Consider the following 26,719-nt stretch of genomic DNA (forward strand, 5'->3'; position numbering starts at 1 on the left):
TACAACAATGATATTTATACAAAGGCTGGTTTATGCAGACTTAGCAGATCTAACACAATCTAAAACCTCACCACTCAATCTACACTCAATTTTTGTGATTTGCATTGATATGGCCGTGTGCAATGTGTGTGAGCACAGCATGCAAAAGTATCAAGCTACGGCTTCTTTAAATGGATAGTTCACCCAAAAAAAAATAATTTGCTGTTTATTTACTCACCCTCAGGCCATCCGACATGCCGGTGACATGATGTTTGGCAGAGGCTCTGAATTAACGCTAATGATGTTGTAAATAATGTCAATTTTTTGCAAAAAAAACGATCGATTGGCTTTACAAAACGTCAATGAGTCGCTGGAATTACTTTTGTATTGGATTTTTCTGCTTTTTGAACTCTTAAAGGGATAGTTCACCTTAAAATCCTGTCATAATTTTCTCATTCTCAAATTGTTCTAAATCTGTATGAATTTATTTGTCTGATGAACACAAACACCACTGACTTCCATAGTAGGAAAAACAAATACTATTGAATTTAATGGGTTCCTTCAAATGTGTGCTTACCGTCATTTATCAAAATATCTTCATTATTTATCAAAATATCATCTTCATCATTTATCACAATACTTCTATAATATTGGTTTTCCTACTATGGAAGTCAATGGTTATAATCAGCTGTGTGCTTACCATAATTTATCAAAATATCTTCTTTTGTGTTCATCAGAAGAAAGAAATTCATACAGATTTAGAGCGAGGGCAACCTTCCGAACTGATTTAAACTGCAATTCATCAACTGGCCGGTAGAGGCAGGCTCCAAAAGGGAGTCAATTCCCATAGACCTCCATGTTAAAATGCCCAACTTTACAGTAGAAAATAATATGTTTACAGCCTGGTACAAAAAGTGTTTTTGGTCTATATAGCTAATTTTGCCCTTCATATCAACTGTGAGGGGGTGAATTTAAAGGTGCAGTGTGTAATGTTTTTAAAGGATCTCTTGACAGAAATGCAAAACAATATACAAAACTATATTATCAGGGGTGTATAAAGACCTTTCATAATGAACCATTATGTGTTTATTACCTTAGAACGAGACCTTTTTATCTACATACACTGAGGGTCCCCTTACATGATAGTCGCCATTTTGTGCCGCCATTTTTCTACAGAAGCCCTAATTTTTTTTACTAAGTTGTCTCCAACGATGACATGTTTGTCCGGTGGCTGCTACCGTAGCTTCTCTATGTGTTTCAAAAGCGAGGGGTGAGCAGTGGACTAAGCTGTTAGTTGCAATTCGCACCACTAGATGCCACTAAAATTTCCACACTGCACCTTTAAAAAAAATATATATTAAGCCTTTAAGTTCTGCATAATTAAGGGCGTGGCCACTTGAGTGACGGTTGAACAGCCACTGCTGTCACTAGAATCCATAGATCTGTACACTAGATGTCGCCTTGGCTACGGCAGTTCATTGGACCGAATGCGTCAACTAGAGCCCCCATCCCGAAACAGGCGAGCCCCGCACCAGCGCCACTGCAGGCAATGGTGCGACGGAAACAAAATCACCACAAATCATCATGAATGCAATTTTCTTGGTTTTCTTTTGGTGTTTAAACAGCCAGACATGTATTTAGCATTGAGTCCAGAAAAAAAAATTCAAGTTTTGATATTATGAAAATCCACCTCTCCAACTATAATGCATAGCGCCAGCAGGCCCAACATCCACACGCAGCACAAAAGTCCAGGATCGTCCACGACCCCAAAGTACAGGCGGAAACAGCACCGCCACGTAGCTACCTCCTATAACAAGACCCCTGTTCCAAGATGGCGGCGGTTTTGACGCATGCTTAGAACCCCAAGGCGACATCCAGCGCACATACCCATGACTAGAATCGAGCTAGGTGGGCGTGGTTTCAGCAACCAGTCATCTCATCTTCACCCACGTCCCGCTTTTTTGCTCATTTTCGGATATCCGCGAGTGATGCGCGGTGACGCGCGGCCAAGATGGCGACGGCAGGCACTGCCTACTTTAAGCTTCAAAAACGATCTTCAGAAACCTATGGGTGACGTCACAGACACTACGTCCATCTTTTTTACAGTTTAGGTTTAGAACAACATGATGACAGAATTTTCATTTTTGGGTGAACTATCCCTTTAAAGTGCCGGTAGCCGTTTACTTACATTATATGGATCACAAAGTACTGCAGTTTCTGCAAAATATCTTCTTTATTGTTCTACTGAAGAAAAAATGTCATTAACATATCAAACGGCCCGAGGGTGAGTAAATAAACAGCAAATTTTTGTTTTTGGGTGAACTATCCCTTTAATCCAGGATCAACAAAACTGGCCTCGAAAAATATAGTTAGAATTCCCTAAGGCCACATAATTAAATCCGGTGGAGTAGCAAACACATAAAAAACCCCTGTGCGATCATTTTATAGGGTGGATTTATCTTAGCATTTTTATTTATTTAGATGTGCATCGTTTGTGCTCATGCAAATGACTGCATTGGGGTGCATGCATATCATAAAACATTTAAAAGGGCTCTCCATAACAGATATTTTGAGATGCTTTGATATATTTGAAATGGCCAGGCACGCTGGTCCTGAATCTGATGCAGATCTGAGCATGCTTAACATGTCTACATGTAGCTTGGGCTATCATTACTCATAATTACAGGCAACACCGACCAAACCGTGTGCTCAACAAATGCATTTCAGTATGGTAAAGGGTTTGTGTATCGCTACTGTATGTATTATCCGAATGATAATTACAATGTGCTTCAAAACTGCCCTGATTGAAACCCGTGTGACACTAAAAATCTTTCTTCGTTTTCACATCTACTCATCTTTTCGATCTCATGCTCTCATACTTGTTCGTTCCATGACTTCTGTGTTGCCCACCCATTGGTTTTCTCTCCCCACCCCCCATGATTCCTTGCGGTCTGGGTTATTAAGGGCTATATTTAGAGCAAAATTGTAGTTTCGCTCGCAGAGACAATTTTATTTGGATTTAAAGTGTCGGCACCAGATGGGTGCGTTGGCTAGGTGCAGCTGAGTCACTCTCGCGCACACTCTGCCATCCTTACGCACACTCTCCATCACTTACGCAAAGACAAAACACACTTGTGCACTGACACAGAAATGCGCTACGAAGCCACAAATCAGCATTGACAAAATTTTGTGATTAAGATACATGAAATCATTCCACAAGAGGTTGGGTACATTTTTTAAAGGTGGCCTTTTTCCTGGGCCAAGTGAGGATACACCATAAAATCTTTGTTGACATCCCTGATGTTGTGATATTCTCATACATAAACTTTACACTTTCCTGACATAAATCCTACTTACATGAAAATAAACATACTGCATGTATCTATGACAGTCCACAAACACACAAGGCGTGTTTATCCGAGGGCAGGACCAACGATTTGCGGTTTGGTAAGTAAAGAACAGACGGTGTGCTTTACTGTTTAATGGCTCCCTCCAAAATCTCCTCACCCTGACTTGACAATCTGGTTTATGGTATAAATGGAGTGTGCATTACCAATCGCAACCTGCCGTCATTTCGGTTGACCCTCTGAGTGTGACGGGCTTCCCTCACTCAAAGGATCCTCGATCTGGGTCTGACAATGGTCACTGACCGGCTCCGAGGCGTCCTGAAGTGGGTGGGTACAGTCATAGGGGAGCTTAGGTAGATGCTCCTCTTGGGGCGTGGTCTCAACGTAAGGTAGCTCTGATTGGTCATCTGTATGTGAGGGGCTGTTCTGACTGGACAGCTCTGTGCACTCGGTCTCATTCACCAGGCTGGCTTCAGACGGCTGCTCTACTTGGTCCTCTAGGTCGGGGAGGTTGGGTTCCCGTGGCAACGAAAGGCTCTTGTGACGACTCCAGAGCTTGTGAAGCTCGGTCACTTCTGAAACGCTGCTGCTGTTGCCGCTGTCACGGAAACTGGCCAGCGGGGGGCGGACTTTCACTCCAGTCACCGTTACAGAGCCCTCGATAGCCTTACGCAGCTACAGACAGGCACAATCATAAAATCTGGGTTTACTACCTTGAGTAAGCATTAAAAACGCTGTAAGATGCATTAAGAAACCATCTGCGTGACATGATAAATGGTAAGTGGTTACCGAGAAATTATGTGGCAATAAATTGTGTTCAAGCATTAAAAAAGAGGCAATAAAAGAATACATTTAAACACACCTCCTTCAAAGAGACCACACCTACTAGACGTCCGGTGCTGGTGACGTAGGCATGGTCCAGGCCAAGTAATGAGAAAATGGTGTGTGTCTGCAATGCACAATGAGAGCTGGTGGTTCATACTTCATTAAAGAGCAACTATGACAACAGAAAACCTTTAGGTTTCCCCCTATAAAACCTTTCTTTAATCTCTTTTCTAGAACCACAGAAAAAAAACATCATCTTTAATTTTTCCCATTAGAACTAAACTTAAGAAAGGTTGAAGTCGGTATAAAATAGAATTTGCAATTATCCTTATTTCCCTAAACGTCTTCTGAAATAAAAAAGTAGACTAAATCAGGGGTGCCCAAACTATTTCCTACCAAGGGCCAAAAATCAAAACTGACTGAGAGCAGTGGGCCAAAAGTAAATGTTGCGGTGTTTTGTTCAAATTAAAGTTGCTTTGATTTGCCTAATTTATAATTTTCTAATATTTAAATATTACTCTGTTTATGCATACCTAATGCAGTTTTATTTTCAAAGGTAACTGTTGTAAAAATAAATATCATTTTGCCAATTTTGTCTGTGTGCCGCTGCCTCGACCTCTCCATAATTAGCCTATAGTACCCAAGTTCGTTAAGTTTCGTGATGCATGCTACACACCTTTAAATATGCATGTACATTAAAAAATATTCACTTTAATCACTTGCATTTAATTTCAATTTACAATTTTCTAATGTACAAATAAAACAAACAATTTTAGAAAATGTTTCATTCTAAATATGAACATTTGTGTCATTGACGTTTTTCGATCTCATGTGGCATGACAGCCCAAATTAAAGGTCATTGCGGGCCCTAGTGTGGGCACCTCTGGACTAGATCATTGAAAGTTTGATATCGCTAACAAAACACGAAGACTTCAACTAGTCACCAACAGTCGTGCCCTTGCGCCATAATTCGTGACAGAAATAAAGGACCTAGGTAGGTTGGAGGTTAAAGTTTTTGATAAAAGATCATGGGGGCACATGAAAGATAAATGATTATAAATTAAACAAAAACATAAACGAAGTGTATAAATAAGTCATTTATATAAAAAACAATATTGCATAAAAATGAAAAAAATGTATTTCATGGTGACTTTAAAGCAACACTAAAGAGTTTTTGCTCTTTGCTCCCCCTACAGGTTGGAAGGGGAATTGTCCATTACCACTGTCGTAAATAATTTAGCCTACTGCAGCAAAGCTGGCTCTGATTGGATTGTAGGTCTGCCGTAAAGCAAGTTTTTGTAGTTTTCACTCGAACTACAGAACCGCGACCCGACGGTTGGAAACTTCTTTAGTGCGGTTTTGGTCGATAGAGGGCTGCAAAGTGAATGTGTAAGTGCCATTCACCCTGTTTCGGGGGATGAACGACTGAAACTTTATTGGAAACTCTAAAAAAACTCTGATGTTGCTTTAAAGTCGCCATGAAATTTAAATTAAATTGCTTTGGAATATTGTGATTTTTACAAATGACTTATCGTTGAGCTTCATTATTTAAAAAAACATTAATGTGCCCTTATAATCCTAAATCAAAAACGCTAGTCTTTACCCTTCTCGAAATTATCTTTGATTACTTCCGGTTATATGGCATGGCAGGTGGGCGGGGTCCGAGAAAAGTTTGCACCGATTAGCAAATAGCAACACGACCCAACTTCAAACGATTTAATCAGTTCTCAATAGACAAATTTGAGTCCAGTCCTAACTTTTTTCATTTCAGAAGCCGTTTTACTCGGATATACGGCACTATGGAGATAATAATACAATCACTACTTCCTTTCATTGGGACTTTAACAAGACTTATATCTCTAAGTGATAGTAAATACGTTAAAAGGCTGAAAACACAACAAGTACAGCACATATTTTACCTTATGCAAAGATGTTCGCTCCACTAGCTGAAAGGGGGCGGGGTCTATTTTACAATTATTGAAATTGACAGCCTCATCCAACTGTTGCTCTTCCCATTCTGCTATCTGGGAAAAATGAAAAAGTAACTGTTTGAAAGAAGATAAAACTAAGAAAATGTAGTCAACAGGGCGATCATTATACACTTTATACAGAAGTGTTAAAGACCATAATGTGTTACAGAGACAAGATTTCAACATCCGTGCTGTCATATAAGAAATGTTGTTGTTTAAGAACACAGCTTACAATTAAATGAAAATTAAACAAAAGTATGTGATCACACTATTGATAGTTTAAGATTCATGCTATTATAAAAATATTGTGCTTTCTAAAAAAAAGGTTTTCTGGGTCAAATATGTGACCCAGTCTGTAAAAATAAATTTTTTTTTTTTTTAGATTTACTGTTTTTATAAATAAATAATGTAGAGAACAATCTGAGAAAATATAACCTAAATGTAAAACCAATAAGCAAAATCAAACTTTGATGCATCTAATTTCATAATTATGTTATGAGACTTCATTGTATATTTCACAGCAGGGTCACATATTGACAAACCCAAAAAGTTTGAGCCCCGCATTTTTTAGAGTATGGGTTTATAAAACAAAGAAACAATTACAACATTTATCTTAACTATTATAAGTATAATATACCTCTGCAGTTGACATGTCATCTTCAACATCAGGAGTGTCCTGAAAACATCAAATTGAAAATCAAGCACAAAGCAGATAAATCATTCTTACACACTTCACGATCATGCAATTCATTCTACTCACAAGACAAGCTGCACATACGTAATCTACCAAAGCAGCTCAAGCTGTACTAGACATTAGCAAGCTTCAGCAATACATTAAACGCAGCCCAGGGGAGGGTAAGCTAGACTGGATGTCATTACGAATGCAATAAAGAACCAAGACGAGGGAATGGCTTTTTCGAAAAGTTGGTTGGAGAATGTAAATCTTGAGGTTAAAACTGAGCTTAAATCAATCTTAGTCCAAAAGAAACAGGTCTAACCACAAAATTCACTTTAGTTTATGAACATAAAGAGCTCCAAGGCTTGTTCTCCATCTTGACAACCGCAAAACCAAACCATGCATCACACAAACTCACCCATCCCATGAGAAGCAAATATAAACTTCATAACATGGTATGAATATATCTTGTGAGTCAGCTTGTTTTTCTTTTCCCTAAGGGGGGCAATGTCTTACACTGGAGGACAGTTATCAATACAAAATTCAATAAAGGCCCTACTGGCTATGCTAGTGCCACCCCGCTGATGCGTGTTTGTGGGAAAGCGTGATGGATCCCTGCGGCAGCGATCTTACCGCCATGGTAATCTTCACACGCTTGGGCCTCCTGCTCCTCTTAGGAGACATGGGGCCAGCATTGCTCTTCCAGCCGGAACAGATAGAAAAGGGGGAGGAGCATATAAAGCGTTAATGCAAACGTAACGCGAAGCTCCTTCCACAGCTGTACCTTCAACATTGACTGTTATCAAGGGACACTGTTAGAGGCACCGATCTCTCATTGGTTATGTATAACAAATCCAGACGAAATCCCATGTTAATGCTAAGCTTACAGAACACTCTCTTAACGCTGGTCAACAGATGTCGCTTGATAAGAGAAGTCCTGTGGGAATCTACTCAAACGTGACGCTTTGCAACCAAGCTATTAAGAAGGTAAGGCTTTGTTCACACTGCACATTAATCCGATTTTTTTTACTTCAGATCCTTGGATGTGAGTGTCAGCAGATTTGCGAGCAATAAAATCTGATCAGTTTGTTAGACAGTGTAGATAATATCTTGCATGTCTGTTGTGCGCTTTTTGCCATATTAGTATTATCAGATAGCAGATGTCATTGAAGAGAGAGAGTTGACATTTTTTAGATGTTACCAATTGAAGTAATTTTTTAAGTTGATCCAACTTTTACTTTTTACAGTGTACCATATCTGACCCAGTCTGTGAAAAATAAGCTCAAGTAATTTTGATGATTTTTCTACATAAATGTATCTAATATATAAAATATTACCTTAATATCCTGATACCCACATACTTACATTTGGGCCAAGTTATTTGGATATATACCTACGGAGCCCCTAAGGGGACATGGAGCAAAAATTAAATAAAGTTTAGTTTTGCGTGCACACATAAAACTATCGCGTGCGCACGTTTAACTATCGCTTTTAGTTGCCCGTGCGCACGTGAATCTATCCCGTGCACACGTGAATCTATCACATGATAGTCTCACGTGTGCACGCGATAGTTTCACATGTGCACGCAATAGTTTCACGTGAGCACGCGAAACTAAACGCTAAAAAAATTCTGCACATGGTTTCACGTGAGCACATTAAACCTTAGGGGCCTGGTATATACTACCAGTCTCACAAAATCACGTACCTATAGTCACGTAATTTTTTATTCTCTTTCGTGATACTGTCATGAATTTCTGCGTTTTTTCATGATCGTATCACAAATTTCTGTTTATGTTTCATTGTCACGTATTGGTTACTCAATTGCTTTAGGGTTAGATTTGGTGTTTGCATTAGGATGTCACTTTAAGTATTGGTTTATACTATATTTTCTGATTTATTTTTTATATTTTCTAAATTTTAAAACATTGTCGCCTGGTGTTAGGGTTATGCTGCGTTTACACCAGCCGCGGTAGAGGCGTCAAGCACGAGTGATTTCAATGTTAAGTCAATGTAAAGACGCGTTGATGCGCGTCTGAAGGTCTTGCGGTGCGAATGAGGCGTTTAGCATGGCGCGGTAGACATGATTCCGCCTCATTCGCGCGTCTAGTTCATGCGAATGCCGTGAATTGAGCATCTGCCGCGGTACGCGCGAATAGTGCATTTTGCGTTTGACCCGAGATTTTCGCGCCGCGTTAACCAATCAGGAACCTGCTTGCTGCTGTGGCGGCAGCCCCGCCCGGAGTCACTCATTCAACATGAAGGAATGCTTGATATATTGTCCGTGAGCAGTCACCCGGAGCTTTGCGACACAAGTTCTTATTTTTTATAGAGACAGGAATAAAAAGGACATCGCTTGGAAGAGTGTCAGTGAGGACATTGGGCAAACTGGTAAGTTGTAAATACACATTTCACTTTTGAGTCACGTGACGTTTATCGACCCGCGCCGTTTATTTTCCCCCTATAGACCAAATACAAACCGGTAACTCTTGATAAATGCATAATCAACATCAGCCATCTTGCAAACAGACAACTGCATAGCACTTCCCCTCCCACAAGAAGCAGACTTTGCCTCTAACGCACATCAAATGCTTGCTTTTATACGCGTCTACTTCGCTCTAGACGCGCGAATGCATTCAAACTGTTCAAGCGACAAACTAGGCTTGGTAGACGTGATTTTGACGCCTCAAACGCGGTTGGTGTAAACGCAGCATTAGAGTTGGGTTTGGGTAAGGATGTCATTTTATGTAAATCTAACCCTAAACCGAAGCGACAATGGTAAGAAAATAGGATAAAACAGCTGAGTAACCAATCTGTGACAATGACACACAACAGAAATTTCTGACACAATAAAAAAACGGTAAATTTGCGACGATATAAAAATTATGTGACTATAGGTACGTAATTTTGTGTGACTGGGCTGTATATACAGTATTGTGCAAAAGTTTTAGGCCACCATGCCACAATTAGATTTGTTGTTTTTGCAATGTTATAGTGATCATAAATAATTGTTTCTCAGTATATTTTATAGAATAAATCCAGAAAATGTGTATATAGTATTAAAAACAGTATAAAAATGTAAACTGATAAGTTAAGTTTTTAGGGTAAAACCCTCTTCCACTTGAGCAATAGCAGGACATTGCAGGATCTCTTAAACCTAAATAAAATTAAATCCTTATTTCTAATCTTAAACAAATTTTTTTACTTCATTCTGCTCAAAAACGCTCAAGATGTGTTTAGCGCCGAGAGAGGTCACATTAAACACTGACGATGCCTAAAGAAGACATTTAGTCCCGAAAATTAAATTTTTTACTTTTTTTTGCACATATTTCCTGTATTTTCTGTTTGTATCTTAATAAAATAGATTGAAAAATAAATAGGGATGAACATTAAAACTTCTAAAACAACAAGTCTGGTGGTGGTGGCGGCCCAAGACTTTTGCACAGTACTGTATATATAATAAAATATAACTTTTATTTCAGTAAAAACTAAATAATAAAACAAATGACACCTACAAAATATTATGCTTTACCTGTTTTTATAACTGACTGATCCAACGTGATATCAGTGTATGTACGTTCATATAGATATCCCAAACTAAGGTCAATTTCTAATATTTAACCCAACAAATGTCTTGAGAAATAAAGTGCTTGAAAAGTCTGTAAAAATTGCTGCTTCATCTGATAACACATACATTTATAAGCATGACAATAATTCTGCAAATGCTTTTTGGTGGCACGGCATGTGATTTGGATCGGGACGTAAACAGTCGGATTATGTGCGTTCTGCTGTTCAAACTACCTGAACAGATTAGCACATTTTTGCTGCCTGTCTAAACAAAGCAAAGACAAGCTGTGAAACACGAACAAAGTCAGTCAAACAAGACATTTAGTTCACATAATTGAGAAGCTGGTTTGCCAGATGGTTCCTCTTGTGTCTTAACATTCAGTCTCTAAGCACCTGTAAAATCTAAAGCAATAAAAGTGCACTGTATCACCCACGTTCCCTAGAAAGCCATCTTACCTCAACCAGCTCCTTTACAGATTCCCCAGAGGACAGATTTGGGGAGCCTGCAAAAGAGAATTGATTCGATTAGCACAAGATGAGATTCACAGACAGTGCTCATGAGTAGGAGTTGAGATGGATGAGTATGTGTTATATACACACTGTTCAACGACTCTGTGTTGCTGACTGGAGACACTGTCTTCAGAGCAGACTTGAGCGGGATCTGAGAGTTTGTCAGTGTGGGACTGTAAGAGGACTCTTCAGTGGAGATCTACAGAAAGATATTCCACAGATCGGTTTCATGTTATAAAAGCAAAAACATATGGGTTAAAAAAAGTTATTATTTGAACTTTAAAGGTTCATACCAGGAAGTGAACGCCACGGCCAGTTTTTGGCGGAGAGTCCTGGGGGTACGTGGGCACGTGGGTACCGTTGTCCTGAGCACGCTCCCTCAAGTACTTCAGCCTGCGGGCCCGGCCGAGCTGCTGTGTGAGCAGGGACTGCAGCTGTGATCGCTCTATAGACCCCAGCAGGATCATGGACTCTGGAGCCAGGTGGGGACACAGGCAGGGGAGACAGAAAAGAGACCAGAGAGAGACAGAAAGAGAGAGTAAGAGAGAAGTGAGAGAGACACAGCAGGAAAGCTGGAGGAATGGAGGATAGCAAAGGGAAATGGAGGGAGGGCAGGGAAGGAAATGGAGATGGAGAAAGTAAAGAATGTATCTGTCACAGGGTGAGAGGTGGATTTGGGGATATTTTCATTTGTAAGTTTTCATTTGAGCCCCTTAAGTAAATATTAAGATTAAATGTAAGTCGCTTTAGGTAAAAGTGTCTGCTAAATGAATAAATACACTCACCTAAAGGATTATTAGGAACACCTGTTCAATTTCTCATTAATGCTATTATCTAATCAACCAATCACATGGCAGTTGCTTCAATGCATTTAGGGGTGTGGCCCTGGTCCAGACATCTCCTGAACTCAAAACTGAATGTCAGAATGGGAAAGAAAGGTGATTTAAGCAATATTGAGCGTGGCATGGTTGTTGGTGCCAGACGGGCCGGTCTGAGTTTTTTACAATCTGCTCAGTTACTGGGATTTTCACGCACAACCATTTCTAGGTTTTACAAAGAATGGTGTGAAAAAGGAAACACATCCAGGGAAAATGCCTTGTTGATGCTAGAGGTCAGAGAAGAATGAGCCGACTGATAGAAGAGCAACTTTGACTGAAATAACCACTCGTTACAACAGAGATATGCAGCAAAGCATTTGTGAAGCAACAACACACACAACCTTGAGGCGCATGGGCTACAACAGCAGAAGACCCCACCGGATACCACTAATCTCCACTACAAATAGGAAAAAGAGGCTACAATTTGCACGAGCTCACCATAATTGGACAGTTGAAAACTGGTCTGATGAGTCTCAATTTCTGTTAAGACATTCAGATGGTAGAATCAGAATTTGGCGTAAACAGAATGAGAACATGGGTTCATCATGCCTTGTTAACACTGTGCAGGCTGGTGGTGGTGTAATAGTGTGGAGGGTGTTTTCTTGGCACACTTTAGGCCCCTTAGTGCCAATTGGGCTTCATTTAAATGCCACGGCCTACCTGAGCATTGTTTCTGACCATGTCCATCCCTTTATGACCACCATGTACCCATCTCTGATGGCTACTTCCAGCAGGATAATGCACCATGTCACAAAGCTCGAATAATTTCAAATTGGTTTCTTGAAAATGACAATGAGTTCACTGTACTAAAATGGCCCCCACAGTCACCAGATCTCAACCCAATAGAGCATCTTTAGGGTGTGGTGGAACGAGAGCTTCGTGCCCTGGATCTCCATCAACTGCAAGATGCTATCCTATCAATATGGGCCAACATTTCTAAAGAATGCTTTCAGCACCTTGTTGAATCAATGCCACGTAGAATTAAGGCAGTTCTGAAGGCGAAAGGGGGTCAAACACAGTATTAGTATGGTGTTCCTAATAAACCTTTAGGTGAGTGTATAGTGGTGGTGACTTTGGAAAAACAAATTGTAAGTAAAACCAAAACGTTTATAAAGACATGGGCCCTGGACAAAAAAGTCAGTGTATACATTATTATATGTGGCCTTTGGTTTTTCTATGCATTTTTGTATATTTTAAAAAAAACACATGCCCTAATACGCTGTGGTTTGCCTTCTTGCCAACCTTAAAAGTTTGACAATTGTGTACCATACACGCCATATTCAGATGGTTCAGTCTAACCTAAAGGGGCATTAGAAGCAAATGTGGTACAAATCCCCCTGGACATTACTTTTGGCCACTACTGTATATGTGACCTTGCACGTGAAAACTACTGTTTTATACATATAATTTATATCATATATAATCTCATGGCAACTTTTTCATATCTATAAAAACATAACATAACTTGAGCATTATGGTCTATATGCAATCATTTCTTTGTACTGTACATATCCTGATATGAGAAAGTGGCATGAGGGACATGTGTGGCAGGTGGACTACCAAGACGAAAACGAAAGCTGAAGTATTCTCACCTTTGGACTCCACCAGGGCAAGAGTCTTAAGATGGCCTGTTACGAGAGCGTCCTGCAGGTCCCGATAGGAGGAGGAGAGAGTGATATGCCGCACATCTCTCACCATTATGTCCTCCACACGGATATTATATTTCCTACAGGTTAGATGGGAGTGAGCGCAAAAAACCAGTGGAAGAGAAAAAATGTGAGTAATAATTCAAGAAGAAATGAAAACTCTTACTCCTGTCCCCAGCCCAGCTCCGGCAGATATGGAAGTTTCTGGATCCTGATGATGGAGTCGTAAAGGGAAGGCTGGAGACTCTGAGCCACAGCATTGGCCAGTATGACCGCGATCATCACGGGAAGGATGTGTGAGATTTGGCCGGTCAGCTCAAACACGATGACAGCGGTGGACACGGTGTGAGTGACTGCGCCGGAGAGAGCCGCCGCCCCTGTGGGAATCACCATTTCGTTCCACATCAAATTACAGTAGCAGTCACCGGCCGCAAGCCATCTGATTTTCTATTGTGCTCCTGACGAGCTTTCTGCTCCGCTGCACAATGCAGCGCTACTGCTGAAGCCTATTTCCACAGGCAAGATCTAATTTGGCTGTTGGTCTGTGCGGGGTTAATGAAAAATGTATGACTCTTGCATACAACACCCTGCAGGTTCAATTACGTGTGTGAATGAGATACAACCACGACGGCTGAAATTGATGAATTTTGAAAGGAAACAAATGGACATCCCAAAAAATCCATGCACAATGGACGGCCTCACCTACAACTGCGTAACCGCCGGGAACTATGGGATATACAGTGCTGTCGGTGTGTATCCCATCAGGGAAAAAAGCAGCCATGCTCTCACCAACCAGTCGACCGAATGCAGCCCCTGTACAACACAGACAAACAGCGTTGTATGGTAAAAATGCATGTTTTATCATAAATAAAGCACAACTATTGACCAATCAGAATCAACGACTGGAACTAATGGTTTATGATGCACTCTAATGCTGCATTTACACCAGCCATGGTAGAGGCGTCAAGCACGAGTGATATCAATGTTAAGTCAATATGAAGATGCGTTGACGCGCGTCTGGAGGTCGCGCGGTGCGAATGAGGCGTTTACCGTGGTGTGGTAGATGCGATTCCGCCTCATTTGCACATATAGTTGGCGCGACTGGCACAAATTGAGCATATGCCGCGGTACGCGTGAATGGTGCTTTTTGTGCATTTTGCGTTTCACACGAATTTGAAAAATTTGAACTCTTGGCAAATTTTCGTGCCACGTTAACCAATTTCACTTTTGAGTCATGTGACATTTATCGACCCGCGGCATCCCCGCTATTTTCCCCCTATAGTTAAATGCTTGCTTTTTCCACGCGTCTACTTCCCTCTAGATGCGCGAATGCATTCAAAATGTTCAAGCGGCAAAATAGACGCAGTACACAAGATTTTGACGCCTCAAACCCTGGTGTAAACCCACGGTAATAGTCCATTCCCACCAGCCGCGGTAGAGGCAAAAAAACGCCCTATTTGCGTGTAGTTGGACACTTAAGCATTTGAGTTCACTCAATTCATTCACGTGTGAAAGCCACGCGTAAAATTCTAGTCATTCGAGACATTCATGCGGAAATTCGCGTCATGGGAGAGGCTTCTGTGACTCCACTGAGAATCCGCCACTCCGCTAGCTTACTGTAATCACGTCACTACTACAGCAAGGTCCTGATTGGTTAACACGGCGTGCCGAGCTTACCCTGGTTACCGCGCCGCAGGATGCCTAATCACGTCTTTGCATTGACTTAACATGTAAATCACTCGCGCTTGCCGCCTCTACTGCGTCTGGTGTGAACCCTGCATTATATGATGCAATGATCTTTACTGATGCACTCTCACCTATACATGCGCAGCAGGATCTTCGAGTAAAGCCATTTGTGTGTGATAAAAATGGCACCTAAAAAGTAACATGTGTTTGATGTATACTTACATGAGGTGACAGACATTGACTCCAGAATAATGCTGCAGTGATTGCACCTGTTCATACACAGTCTTGTGAGTCAGACAGTGATGAGGAATGGAAATGGAGAACATGATTGCGGGAAAAGGAAAAAACATTTTGAACAAACTTAAAAAATGGTGGAAGGTGTGAATATAAGAACGAGGAAATGTTCACCCAAACAATGACGATTTGAAATGCAAACAAAAAACAACATCTCCCACAGTGATGATGAATGACTGTCCAAAACAACACATGCTATATAATCACATACCAATGAGGAAAACTGGCATGAAGGCCCCGCAAGGCACAGGCATTGTTGTGGCCACAGCTGACATCCAGAACTAAGGGAAAACATGAGCAAGGTCAGACACTTTTAAAGAGAAAATTCCCTCATGTTTTCTTTGTACCTACATGGTGTTATTTGCCTTGTTGAACATAAATAAGGGACATTTGTGCTTATGTTTTTTATGCCACAACAGTGCATATTGGCCAAACCTGTCAAAGTACCAAAAAGAACATCAATAGCTCAATCAAAAGGTAGTCCAGGCTGCTTTTAAACCAAATTTCAAATAAAGTCTTCAGCACTATCATACACCCGGCGCAATGCAGCGCAAGGTGCAACTCATGTGTTTTTTGCTAGTTTTAGCCTGACACAGCTACTTTCATTTTTGACCATTTGTGCACCCATGGGCGTGCTGGTCTGAAAACGAGGTGTGTTCAGGCATTGTTGGTGCATTGCTATTTTGAGGTAACTGAAATAGACTACACCATTGATCAACTAAAACTAGCCCTAAAGTCAATGGCACAATATTGATTTTGTTATTTAAAGAGCATGTTAAAGAGCTTACAAATTCCACCATGTAAATAAAGAACCGCCATGGCGTCAGCGCAACTGCCTTTTAAAGGGGATGGGAGAAGAGCCTCTTATTGGTTTATTGCACATTACGTCCAAAACACACCAATTACTCATTAAGAAAATATACAACAATTTTAGACCATGTGCTTTGCACCCCGACTATCTTTAAACCATCGTTTAACTAGCAAAAGTGGATTCGGCTATGCCCTAACGGTACATTCACACGGGATAGAAGCTTTAACGCTTAAAGGAAGGCTTGTCTGAAGTATGGCCAACAGCTCTAGTATGGCCAACAGATCTAATTGGCTGACGTCCGCGTTGCCGCTTGAAAAGTTGAGAAATGTTCAACATCTGCCGCGAGCAACGGCACTGATGCGGCGTCGACGGATCCACAATTCAGTTCGGCAATGATGACGTCACCCATTAAAAGTGAACGGGAAGCGTTAACGCTTACGCCCCGTGTGATCGTACCGTAAGTGAACTTGCGTCGTGTGCTTTAGACCATGGGCTTAGATTGATAAAATAGGGCCCTTCATGTAAAAACACTTGAAATATATATGGATATATTCATGGACCTGTGACAGAGCTGGTCACTGTGAACTGTCATTATTATGGTGCTTTAAGAAAACCCTGCTGAAAAAACAGCATCAAACCAGCATAGGAATTATGCTGGTCTATGCTGGTTTGATGCTGGTTTAGCTGGTGGTCACCATACCAGCACAAAAACACAACATATGCTGGTCTTGCTGGTATGACCAGCATGGGGTGCTGGTGCTAATGCTGGTTTGGTGCTGGTTTAGCTGGTGCTAATGCTGGTGCTGGTTTAGCTGGTGTTCACTAGCAAACCAGCACCAAAACACAACATATGCTGGTCTTGCTGGTATGCTGTTTTTTTCAGCAGGGAACTCTTTAAAATTCTTCTTTAGTGTTTCACAAAAAAAATACAGCATATAAATTACATACTTGGTACACATCTCTGACAATACATGTTAACTTGTCATCTTTTATTTATTATTGCTGTAACATCACTTTACTTGATACCTAATCGGCTTGTTTTAGTGGGAAGGGGTGTTTGAAAGCTTTTATAAAAATCATTCATATAAAAATATTTAAAATGAATATATGTTAGATGAAGTAATCCAAATTGTCACAAACAGCCAGTCAGAATGACATATTTCATTGAGCCATGTAACACGGTAATGTAAATAGGTTTTCAATAGTTTTGCACACCTTCTTGGCAAGTTCAAAGAAATGTTTTGACTAAATAAAAAAAAGAAGAAGATGATTTAATGTTTTATAATGTTTATATTTTATGCCATATGCAGTGATTTTTCCTAACAACTTCAGAGAATAAACATAGTATACAGTGACAGGCACCAGCTGGTATTACTGCTTAGCTGACAGATGCGCTACCAAAACGTGAAATGCAAAGTAACAAATTAATGGTTATGAGAATTGCGTTAACACCCCAATGGTAAAATGAAGCCTACCTTCATGACGATGAAGAGGAGGAGAATGATGAAGACGCTGATTTGAGGGTGCCTCCAGGCCTGAGGTACGTCACTGGAGTACTCAAACTCTTCAGCAACACCTTGCTTGTACCAGGTCTGGTTATCAAACAGTGCCACTAGTGACTCGTGTTGAGTCAGCTGAATAAGGAGACAGTAACCAGAATTACTACACATGCATGTCAGCTTGAAGCTCACTTAAAAATATTCTGAAGTCTGGAATTTAAAGCTTTAATTCAGAGACAACTTAAACAATATTGATGAAACACACAATCACGCACGCACGCACACACACACACACACACACACACACACACACACACACGCACACACACACAAAAGGCAAGCATCAGACCTGGCCGGCCATGAACTGGCCAAATCCTGGAGGAAAGGTAAGAGTGGATATAAGCAGAGTGACCACGGCAGGATACACTAGTCTTCTTTAGGAAACAAATCATAAGAAAGAGAAATGACAATTTAAAAGTCAAGGACACTTTATAGCACAATAAAGATTAAAATGCTTTGGAAAATCATTTTGCTTCCTAGACTCATACAGAGACCTTGGCATGGTGGGGGAGGTTTGGCATTGAGTATAAAAAATCACTGTAAACACTGCCATTGCAAGGTTAGAACGTTATATAAAAATATAAACTCACTTTTTGAGCAGAAACTTGTTGATGGTTTTCTGTTTTCTCATAGATTCCACAATTATCCTGTTTAGGTAGACATACAACGCCCCACCGAAACCACTGGCAATGCTGAGGAAACATCAACACTTTAAAGGAAAACACCATCGTTTTCAAATATTTTACTATGTTCTTTCCCCAACCCAGACCAATCAATACATACCTATCTCTATTCAATGCGTGCACTTAATATTTGTACAGCGCGTTGAAAATGTGTTAGCATTTTGCCTAGCCCCTCATTCCTTAGGATCCAAACAGGAGTGAATTTAGAAGCCACCAAACACTTCCATGTTTTCCTATTTAAAGGGATAGTTCGGCCAAAAATGATATTAAACCCATGATTCACTCACCTCGAAGCCGCCCGAGATGCACACGTCCATCATTTTTCAGACAAACGCATTTGCAGTTATTTTAGAAAATGTTTTAGACCCCTCAGTTAATCAAATGTGAAGTTACGTCCTTCAAGTCCAAAAAATGTGCATCTATCCTTCTCAAAATTAATACAAAAGGCTCTACAATGATAAACAAAGGCCTTCTGAGGGTAATCCGTGCCGTTTTGTTGTAAAAATATCCACATTTAAAACTTTATAAACGAAAATAACTTGCTTCCCTCAGAAGACCTTTGTTTTTTGGACTTGAAGGACGTGGATCCTGTAACTTTACTGTTTAGCAGCTGAAAGATATAAGACATTTTCCAAAATAACTGAAAATATGCCTGTCCGAAAAATGATGGACACATGCATCTCGGACGGCCCCGGGGTGAGCAAACCATGGGTTCAACACCATTCCCGGCCGAACTATCCCTTTAAAGACTGTTACATGAGTAGTTACACGAGTAAGTATGGTGGCACAAAATGAAGCGTGCCGATTTTTAAGAGGATTAAAAATGAGAACTATATTGTATGGCGGAAGAGCACTTAGTTTGCAGCACTTTGACCTCTTCCGCAAACAATATAGTTCTCATTTTTTATCCGCTTAAAAAATCACCACGTTTTATTTGTGCCACCATACTTACTCGTGTAACATGTGTCTATAAATGGGGAGAGCATGAAAGTGTTTGGTGGCTTCTGGGTTCATCCCTGTTTGGATCCTGGGGAATGGATGGGGCTGGGCTAGATGCTGACACATTTACAACAAGCTGTTCATAGATTAAGTGCATGCATTGAAAAAAGATAGGTATGTATTATTTTTTCTAAGTTAAGGTAAGAACATAGTAAAATATAAAAAAATGGTGGTGTTTATTCATTTAATTACCACAAATAAAAAATAAAAGAGACATTGTTTCTATCAAGTATGAGTTAAAGCCACATATAACAGCAACTCGCAAACAAATCATAGTAACAAGTTTGGCAAGAACAAAATTTAAAGTCACAACAGCAGGGCCACTGCCTACTGGAATCAAATTTAGCATTCATAATATGTTTAGTCATAGTCATAAAAAAGTAACATTACTAAAAAAAGACATGAAAGTTTTCCTAATTGTTGCAAAAATGCATTTGGTCTTAGTGTTGAGTAATTTTTATGTTATTCACACAAGATTCCATTCAGTACATTATATAGACCAGTGGTTTTCAAACTGGGGGCCGCGAGATGGTGCCAGGGGGGCCCCAGTTTTATGACATTTTCTGAAATACATGAATTTATCATGAATTCTGCGTAATAAAACCTAAAAAAATAAGGCTACTAACCAAAAGCACTACTTTTTTTTAATTGAATTTTTTTTAATTAAAATGTTGAGTTTTAGAACATTTTTTTGTCACAAATTTTCTTTGGGGGGCCGCGAAGGAATGCACCGTACACAAGGGGGGCCACACGCTGAAAAAGTTTGGGAACCACTGATATAGACAAACATTTCCAACAGATTTTCAGCGTTAAAATTTTTTATAGTGTGTCTGCTCTTAGAAAAACATACTGAAGGTTTAACCACCAGCTCACTACGAATTTTATAGAGGTCAGTGCAGCTGTAACTACACCATTTATTTCCAAAAAGCAATTTTTTATTTACAAGTAATACTGTATTCTTCACAAAAATACCACAAATAAAACTACACAAATCTCACTGTATTACATTTAATGGGAAAATGATGTCTGGAAATCTGAAAAATGAATCATTTAATGTGCTTTTGCGCTGTACTGTTTATATAGATCAAAACGCGGCTATATTTTTCTCGGTTTGCTGCCAACTCAGAATAGTCACTAATGATGGGCTTAAGTGGGACTGTTGACGTTCTTTACAGCCATTAGTGTGGTGCAAGCGTTTTCATCAAGTCATATTCCTGTGGCTTTAGAGCGATTAGTAACATTTAGCGTGGTGATTGGCTCAAAAATTATACCTGGCTGTGAAACTGATTGCCTATGAGAAAAGATGACAGATTTTATGACCTTTCATGCACTTTCTCCAAGTAATATAGACTTCTTATCTTCTGATTTCCTAATATGATAAAAGGAAAAAAATACGTACCCAAGCACGGCAAAAGCTGGAAGCTCTTGTAGATCAAAAGGAAAGTCCAGACGAAAGCGAGTTTTAAAGAGCGCCGTGATCGTCTCTGCAATTTAATGAAAAGAGTAAGTAATGTATTTTACCCATAATCTCAATTCACCCATTATTTTCCTGTATGCATTTTTCTATACCGAACAAAAGGGGATGGAGCTTTAAAGCTTTAAAATGAGCACATAAAAGAAGTTTACTTCACTAGTGTGCTATATAAAAGTATTTTGAAGCCACGCGTGCTTTTGTCCGTTTTAAAACTTAAAAAGCCTCAGTCCCTATTTAAAGTATTTGCATAATAAACTTCTGTATTCATACAAGTTTGAAACGACATGAGGGTGAGTAAAAGTTTTTATTTTTAAGTGAACTGCCCCTTTAAGAAGGCATTATCTGACTCCATTAGCTATTGTAACTGATCCCTTACTCACCCTCATCCTTATTCCACACCGCCAGCACCCTGAAGATAAAGGCACTGAAGGTTGCAGCGAAGAATCCTCTCCAGTAGTTCCTCACAGCAAAGAATGTAGATGTGACCTCAATACTAAACAGCACTCCTGACACAAACACAGCACATTGGACGACAAACAACATTTGCTCACCGTTGAAATTCTGCAGGAGAACGTTACTGTCACAAATGTGATATGACGTTATCTCCAGTGGCCAGCTATGATCAGGATGTCTGGTCTTACCTCCAATGGGAGCCGCAAAGCAACAGCCCACTCCCACTGCACAGGCCGCCGACAGCATCTCTGTGTTTCTTAGCTCATTCTGTCAGATTAACAAGAAGACCAAATACATGCAAATCCTGTCGCAGTGACATTTTAAAGCAGTCAACAGTGGAACGGGGAAAGGGTACATGGCAGGTACATGCTGAAGATGTAGTTCAAAAGACTCAATGTTACAGGCACTGGTCAAATGAAAATAATCACGAATGGAGCAAGAAAGAAAACTTGTCTTATTATGTTGTTTAAAGGGACTCTCCACTTTTTTTGAAAATAGGTTTATTTTCCAGCTGCCCTGGAGTTAAACATTTGATTTTTACCATTTTGAAATCCATTCATCTGATCTCCGGGTCTGGCGGTACCACTGTTAGCGTAGCTTAGCATAATCCATTGAATCTGATTAGACCATTAGCATCGCTTTAAAAAAACAAACAAAGAGTTTCGATATTTCTCCTATTTAAAACTTGACTCTTCTGTAGTTACATTTTGTACTAAGACCAACGAAATATTAACAGTTGCGATTTTCTAGGCCAGTATGTCTAGTAACTATACTCTCATTCTGGCGTAATAATCAAGAACTTTGCTGCTGTAAGATGGCTGCAGGAGGTGCAATGATATTACGCAGTGCCCGAAAATAGTCCCCTGCTATTGAAAGTAACCAAAGGGACTATTTTCGGATGCTGGGTAATATCATTGCGCCTGCTGGAGCCATGTTACGGCAGCAAAGTCCTTGATTATTATGGCAGAATGAGAGTATAGTTCCTAGACATATTGGCCTCGAAAATTACAACTTCTATTTTTTCCGTCTGTCTTAGTACACAATGTAACTACAGAAAAGTCAAGTTTTAAATAGGAAAAATATCAAAACTCTTTGATCATTTTTGACCGCGATGCTAATGGTCTAATCAGATTCAATGGATTATGCTAAGTTATGCTAAAAGTGGCACCGCCAGACCCGGAGACCGGCTAAACGGACTCCAAAACAGCAAAAACCAAACGTTCAACTCTAGGCGAGCTGGAAAATGAGAATATTTTCAAAAAAAGGTGGAGTGTCCCTTTAACACTTTAAAATTTTAGGCCTGTCAAAAGATGAATCGCATACAATATAAAAGTCTGTGTTTTTGCATAATAAATGTGTGTGTGTACTGTGTGCAATTTATATGTATAAATGTATACACATGTTAATGTTTCTTAGATACATAATGTACATGCATGTGTGTGTATTTATATACACAAAATAATTACACACAGTGCACACATATATTTTGCAAATACAAACTTTTTTGTATGCGATTAATCGTGATTAATCACAATTAATCGTTTAACAGCCCTACATTTATTTAATTTTATTTGGTCACATGGACACCCAAATAAAATAATACATGCATCCTACCTTGTTTCCCTCAAATGGCTCTTCCTTCAGCAATAAATCAGAATAACACAATGATACAAGTGAGTACTTGCACATAGTGGTCTTGCAAAGCCTATTTATAATAAAAATACAAATTTCTATCTGTCTGTATGTCTGTTTAACGCAATATTAATATTATCCTACACCTTTGAACCTTACTGTATTATTGTTTCTTTTAGGTGCTAATTGGGCAACAAAAGCAACACCCACAGGTATGAGGTGTCAGACAAATAATTGCCATCCCAGCCGGTTAAGTCAGACTACTGAGCTTGACAGACTGTGTAAACACGCAATTGACATTTGTCTAATTAAACCACATTCAATTACAGTGAACAGTTAAAATGTGTCGAAATGTTTATGGTTTCTGATTTTCTGTCAAATTCACTTTGCGCTAACAACAAATTATTGATCCGCTCCCCAGTGGGCAGTCTTTTCTCGGGTTGCTCTGCGGGCAAAGTCCAGAGGTTGATTTCTGGATATATCACAAAGAGTGAATGTTTTTTTAGCATCCTTTACAATCACTTCCATTCACCGTTCTTGCAGTTCCCTTGAGAACTTACACCTTACGCACTTTGGCTAATTACAGCCTAACAAAAACCCTAGAGAAACCTCAGCTGCTTGTTTTTATGATACACGCAGATGAGACTGGAAGAACAAGGGCATGACGTTCCAGGTGCAGTGACATGCGTAGTGATGTTCAAACACATTGGTAACACTTTATAATAGCTTTCAGGAATACTGGAGATCATTATTATCAATTGCATTATTTAACCTATAGACTATGCACATTCAATAAAATATATATAATAATGTTTTTACCATTCCAATGTTCTGCCAAGTATTATATAATAAACCATGCGTTTTGACTTTAAGTGTACTTTGTTTTGATGTCATCTATTTACTAGTGAAATCCATAATAAATAAATCAAACAAACAAACAGTAATCCATCAGCACAAAACAGAAAAATGCATTCAATAAGAAATGTCATAAGGTCTTTGGAATTAAAGGTATATGTTGTTGCCAAAAGTCAAATGTTAAATGAAAAGAAACTATGCAGGTTTCCATACAAAACGTGTCTTACCATGTAGATTCCTCCAAACAAGGCCATGAATTTGCTCAACAGAGCAGCACACAGGCTGGCAACATGAACAAATGGTCCCTAAAGGACACAAGGGGAGACAGAAAAACAGATGAGTGTGATCACCAGGGAAAACACTCGAAGCATTCCAGAATTAAAAGGCTTATCTAGGATCAGATATCCCCCTTCACGCACCTCTTTGCCTAGAGGCATGCCGCTACCAAGGGCACAAGTTAAGCCGATCACTTTGGCGACAAAGGTTTTGAAAGTAAGGTACTCCTTCAGCACCACACCTCGGAGGATGGTCTTCATCTCGGGGATCCCAGAGCCTAGAGGAAGACAAGACAAGGGGGTTACAGAGAGACTGAGAAAGATCTGAGAAAACCTAAAGGCCATTTGGCTTAATGTGCTTTCATGTGCAGGTGTGTCAGTGTATCTCACCCACTGCCTGTGGTGCGAGTATCTGCGTGAAGCCAGCAGAGAAGGTGATAAGAACTACGGGGTAGGTGACCCAGGCCAAGTACTGCAGAAGCAGGTTACTGTGCAGACCACGATACATCCACTTCTGTGCTGCAGACACAGACACACAACTGATAATTACACCTTTGAATATGACAAGACCCACATTGAAAAGGAGACATACATTGTGTGTTAAAAATATATGAAGAGTTTGGTTCCAAAATGGGATAAATGGCATTTAAAAAAAATGAGTATTGAATCAGGTCAGTTTTAAAAAGTACATTTTTAATTTTATGCAAAATCCAATATCCACCGTGTTATTCTGTTAATCTTTTCTCCCTTTTTTCCCAAAATGAGATAAACGCCAGTCCTCCTTCTCTGCAGAATGCAATAAATCCGCTCAACAAATCACAGCGCACCATTCCAAGCATTGTAAACAACAAGGGCGGTACTTTGAATACACACAGAATCATAGTTTTCATTCGTGATCAACAAACAAACAAAAACAAAATAATACTTTGATGGCATTGCTAAACCTGTGGTGGTTTTCTTTGACGGGAAAGTAACGTAAGCCGTCAACATCTAATAATTTACGCGAGAGGCAATCGGGAGATGGAAAAATGCCGGCTGTTGTTTGTTCTCCCGACAGCATCAAGCTTCTGTCATGCTAACACATTGACCCCAGGCGACCTTATGAAAAACTTTTCATTATTTCAATCAAAGCCAACAAAAATCGAGCAAGACCAAAACATTTTATAGCTGATCGTTCTTAAAAAAGGTTCAGTGACGACGTCCCAAGTATAACCTCAGCAATGACAGTGTTATTAATATGACAAAGTAAGTGTTTTGGTTAATGCCATTAATGTTTATTATTATTTTTTAATCAGTATATACCACTAGTCAACTAAATAAATATAACATGGCAAAGATGAATGCACATTTATTGATTCAATAGATTTATAGCATTTTGAAAAAAATATTCAGTTTTTATAATAAATCTTTGAAAATCAAATTATGGATTTGACATTTTTATGTTTTTATAACCTAAAGATGCTATGTGAAAGTTTGTAACAGAAAATAATGGTTTTCATTATGTCACTTTCTTGGTATAGAAAACACGTTTTTACCCAAATTAGCCAAAATGGATTTATTGCATTTTGAAAGTGACCAAACTCTTCATATTTTCCTATGCCACTAATATGACTGGAGGATTTGTGAGCCTGTCAATTTATGAGCATTATAGTTTTATTTCAATCATTTAAAGGAACAGTATGTAAGAAATTTATATCAATGAATCATAAAATGGCCCTGATATGTCATATAGGAAATATTTATTTCAAATACTTATATCACTGACAACAGTGGTCCGGCCAGGATATTGTCATTTAAAAAGTGGAGTTGCAGCCCTCAACTGATGTTTATGTTGTCATTTTGTGTATTGGCCACCAGTTGTGTGATTGCAGTACCAGTTTTAGCCACAAGTTTTGTGATTGCAATATCAGTTTTGTGATTGCAATATCAGTTTTGGCCACAATCCTACATACTGTTCCTTTAATTCAATCTTTGGCCTTATTCAATACTGAATATATCAAGGTTATATTTTCACAGAAATGACTTTAACTGGGTTTTTAAAGACATTTTTTTTATTTCATTAAGCTACATTTTTAATGTGAAAATATATTTAACACACCTTTAAACGATTTAACTAATGCAGTACCCATAAATAGCTACCCTTGGTACTTTAAACCATTTGTTAAGTGACGGATATGCCACACATTCAGTCTCCAGTTAACCTAGTAAACAAACCTGTTCTTTTGCAAAAGGAGGTCAGCAAGTTGGCACTCATTCGTTCAGGCATTAATGCACCTTCCATCCCAAAATACATACAATGATGAAACCCCGGTGGAAATAAACAATACTTTACTGATTAAACGACACTATCTGTACTTTCATGGAACCCTGTCAGGCAGAAAATTGTCCTTTTCTTTTCATTTCTTTCCCTTTCTCACCTTGCTGGCAGAAGGCAATCGTGTAGTCCATGGCCCAGCTGACCAATGCCATGAGAAGCCCCAGGAGGATGAGAAAAATCCAGTCTTCACCCATGCGGGAAATCAGGAACTTCTTACACCGCGACGTACAAACTGCAAATGGACATGTGTGTTACAAATGCACCATCCAGAGTTGTACACAACTTT

General features: G+C 39.5%; 1 protein-coding gene across 11 annotated transcripts in view; it reads right to left on the reverse strand.

Moving 5' to 3' along the window:
* Nucleotides 1-1,781: 1,781 nt before the first annotated feature.
* clcn2a (chloride channel, voltage-sensitive 2a) overlaps nt 1,782-26,719 on the reverse strand; it is a 57,542-nt gene continuing 32,604 nt past the window's right edge. The window contains exons 3-25 of one of the 11 annotated variants that reach the window (XM_055202535.2): nt 26,534-26,665; nt 24,507-24,635; nt 24,261-24,394; nt 24,069-24,146; nt 22,969-22,992; nt 21,543-21,621; nt 21,282-21,407; nt 20,827-20,911; nt 18,336-18,437; nt 18,035-18,119; nt 17,662-17,820; nt 15,587-15,656; nt 14,098-14,208; nt 13,562-13,772; nt 13,342-13,475; nt 11,165-11,343; nt 10,962-11,070; nt 10,818-10,864; nt 7,431-7,496; nt 6,759-6,797; nt 6,071-6,175; nt 4,189-4,275; nt 1,784-4,001 (exon numbers count right to left, since the gene is read on the reverse strand). In XM_055202535.2, coding sequence (XP_055058510.2) covers nt 3,549-4,001; nt 4,189-4,275; nt 6,071-6,175; nt 6,759-6,797; nt 7,431-7,496; nt 10,818-10,864; nt 10,962-11,070; nt 11,165-11,343; nt 13,342-13,475; nt 13,562-13,772; nt 14,098-14,208; nt 15,587-15,656; nt 17,662-17,820; nt 18,035-18,119; nt 18,336-18,437; nt 20,827-20,911; nt 21,282-21,407; nt 21,543-21,621; nt 22,969-22,992; nt 24,069-24,146; nt 24,261-24,394; nt 24,507-24,635; nt 26,534-26,665 — 2,744 coding nt within the window. In that variant the 3' untranslated portion in view covers nt 1,784-3,548. Of the gene's footprint in view, nt 4,002-4,188; nt 4,276-6,070; nt 6,176-6,758; nt 6,798-7,430; nt 7,497-10,817; nt 10,865-10,961; nt 11,071-11,164; nt 11,344-13,341; nt 13,476-13,561; nt 13,773-14,097; nt 14,209-15,586; nt 15,657-17,661; nt 17,821-18,034; nt 18,120-18,335; nt 18,438-20,826; nt 20,912-21,281; nt 21,622-22,968; nt 22,999-24,068; nt 24,147-24,260; nt 24,395-24,506; nt 24,636-26,533; nt 26,666-26,719 lie in introns of those variants that run through there. The other 10 variants (XM_055202534.2, XM_055202529.2, XM_055202530.2 and 7 more) reach the window with 10 other exon arrangements.

The sequence above is a fragment of the Misgurnus anguillicaudatus genome, chromosome 2 (assembly GCF_027580225.2).
Source record: "Misgurnus anguillicaudatus chromosome 2, ASM2758022v2, whole genome shotgun sequence".
NCBI classification, from domain to species: domain Eukaryota; kingdom Metazoa; phylum Chordata; class Actinopteri; order Cypriniformes; family Cobitidae; genus Misgurnus; species Misgurnus anguillicaudatus.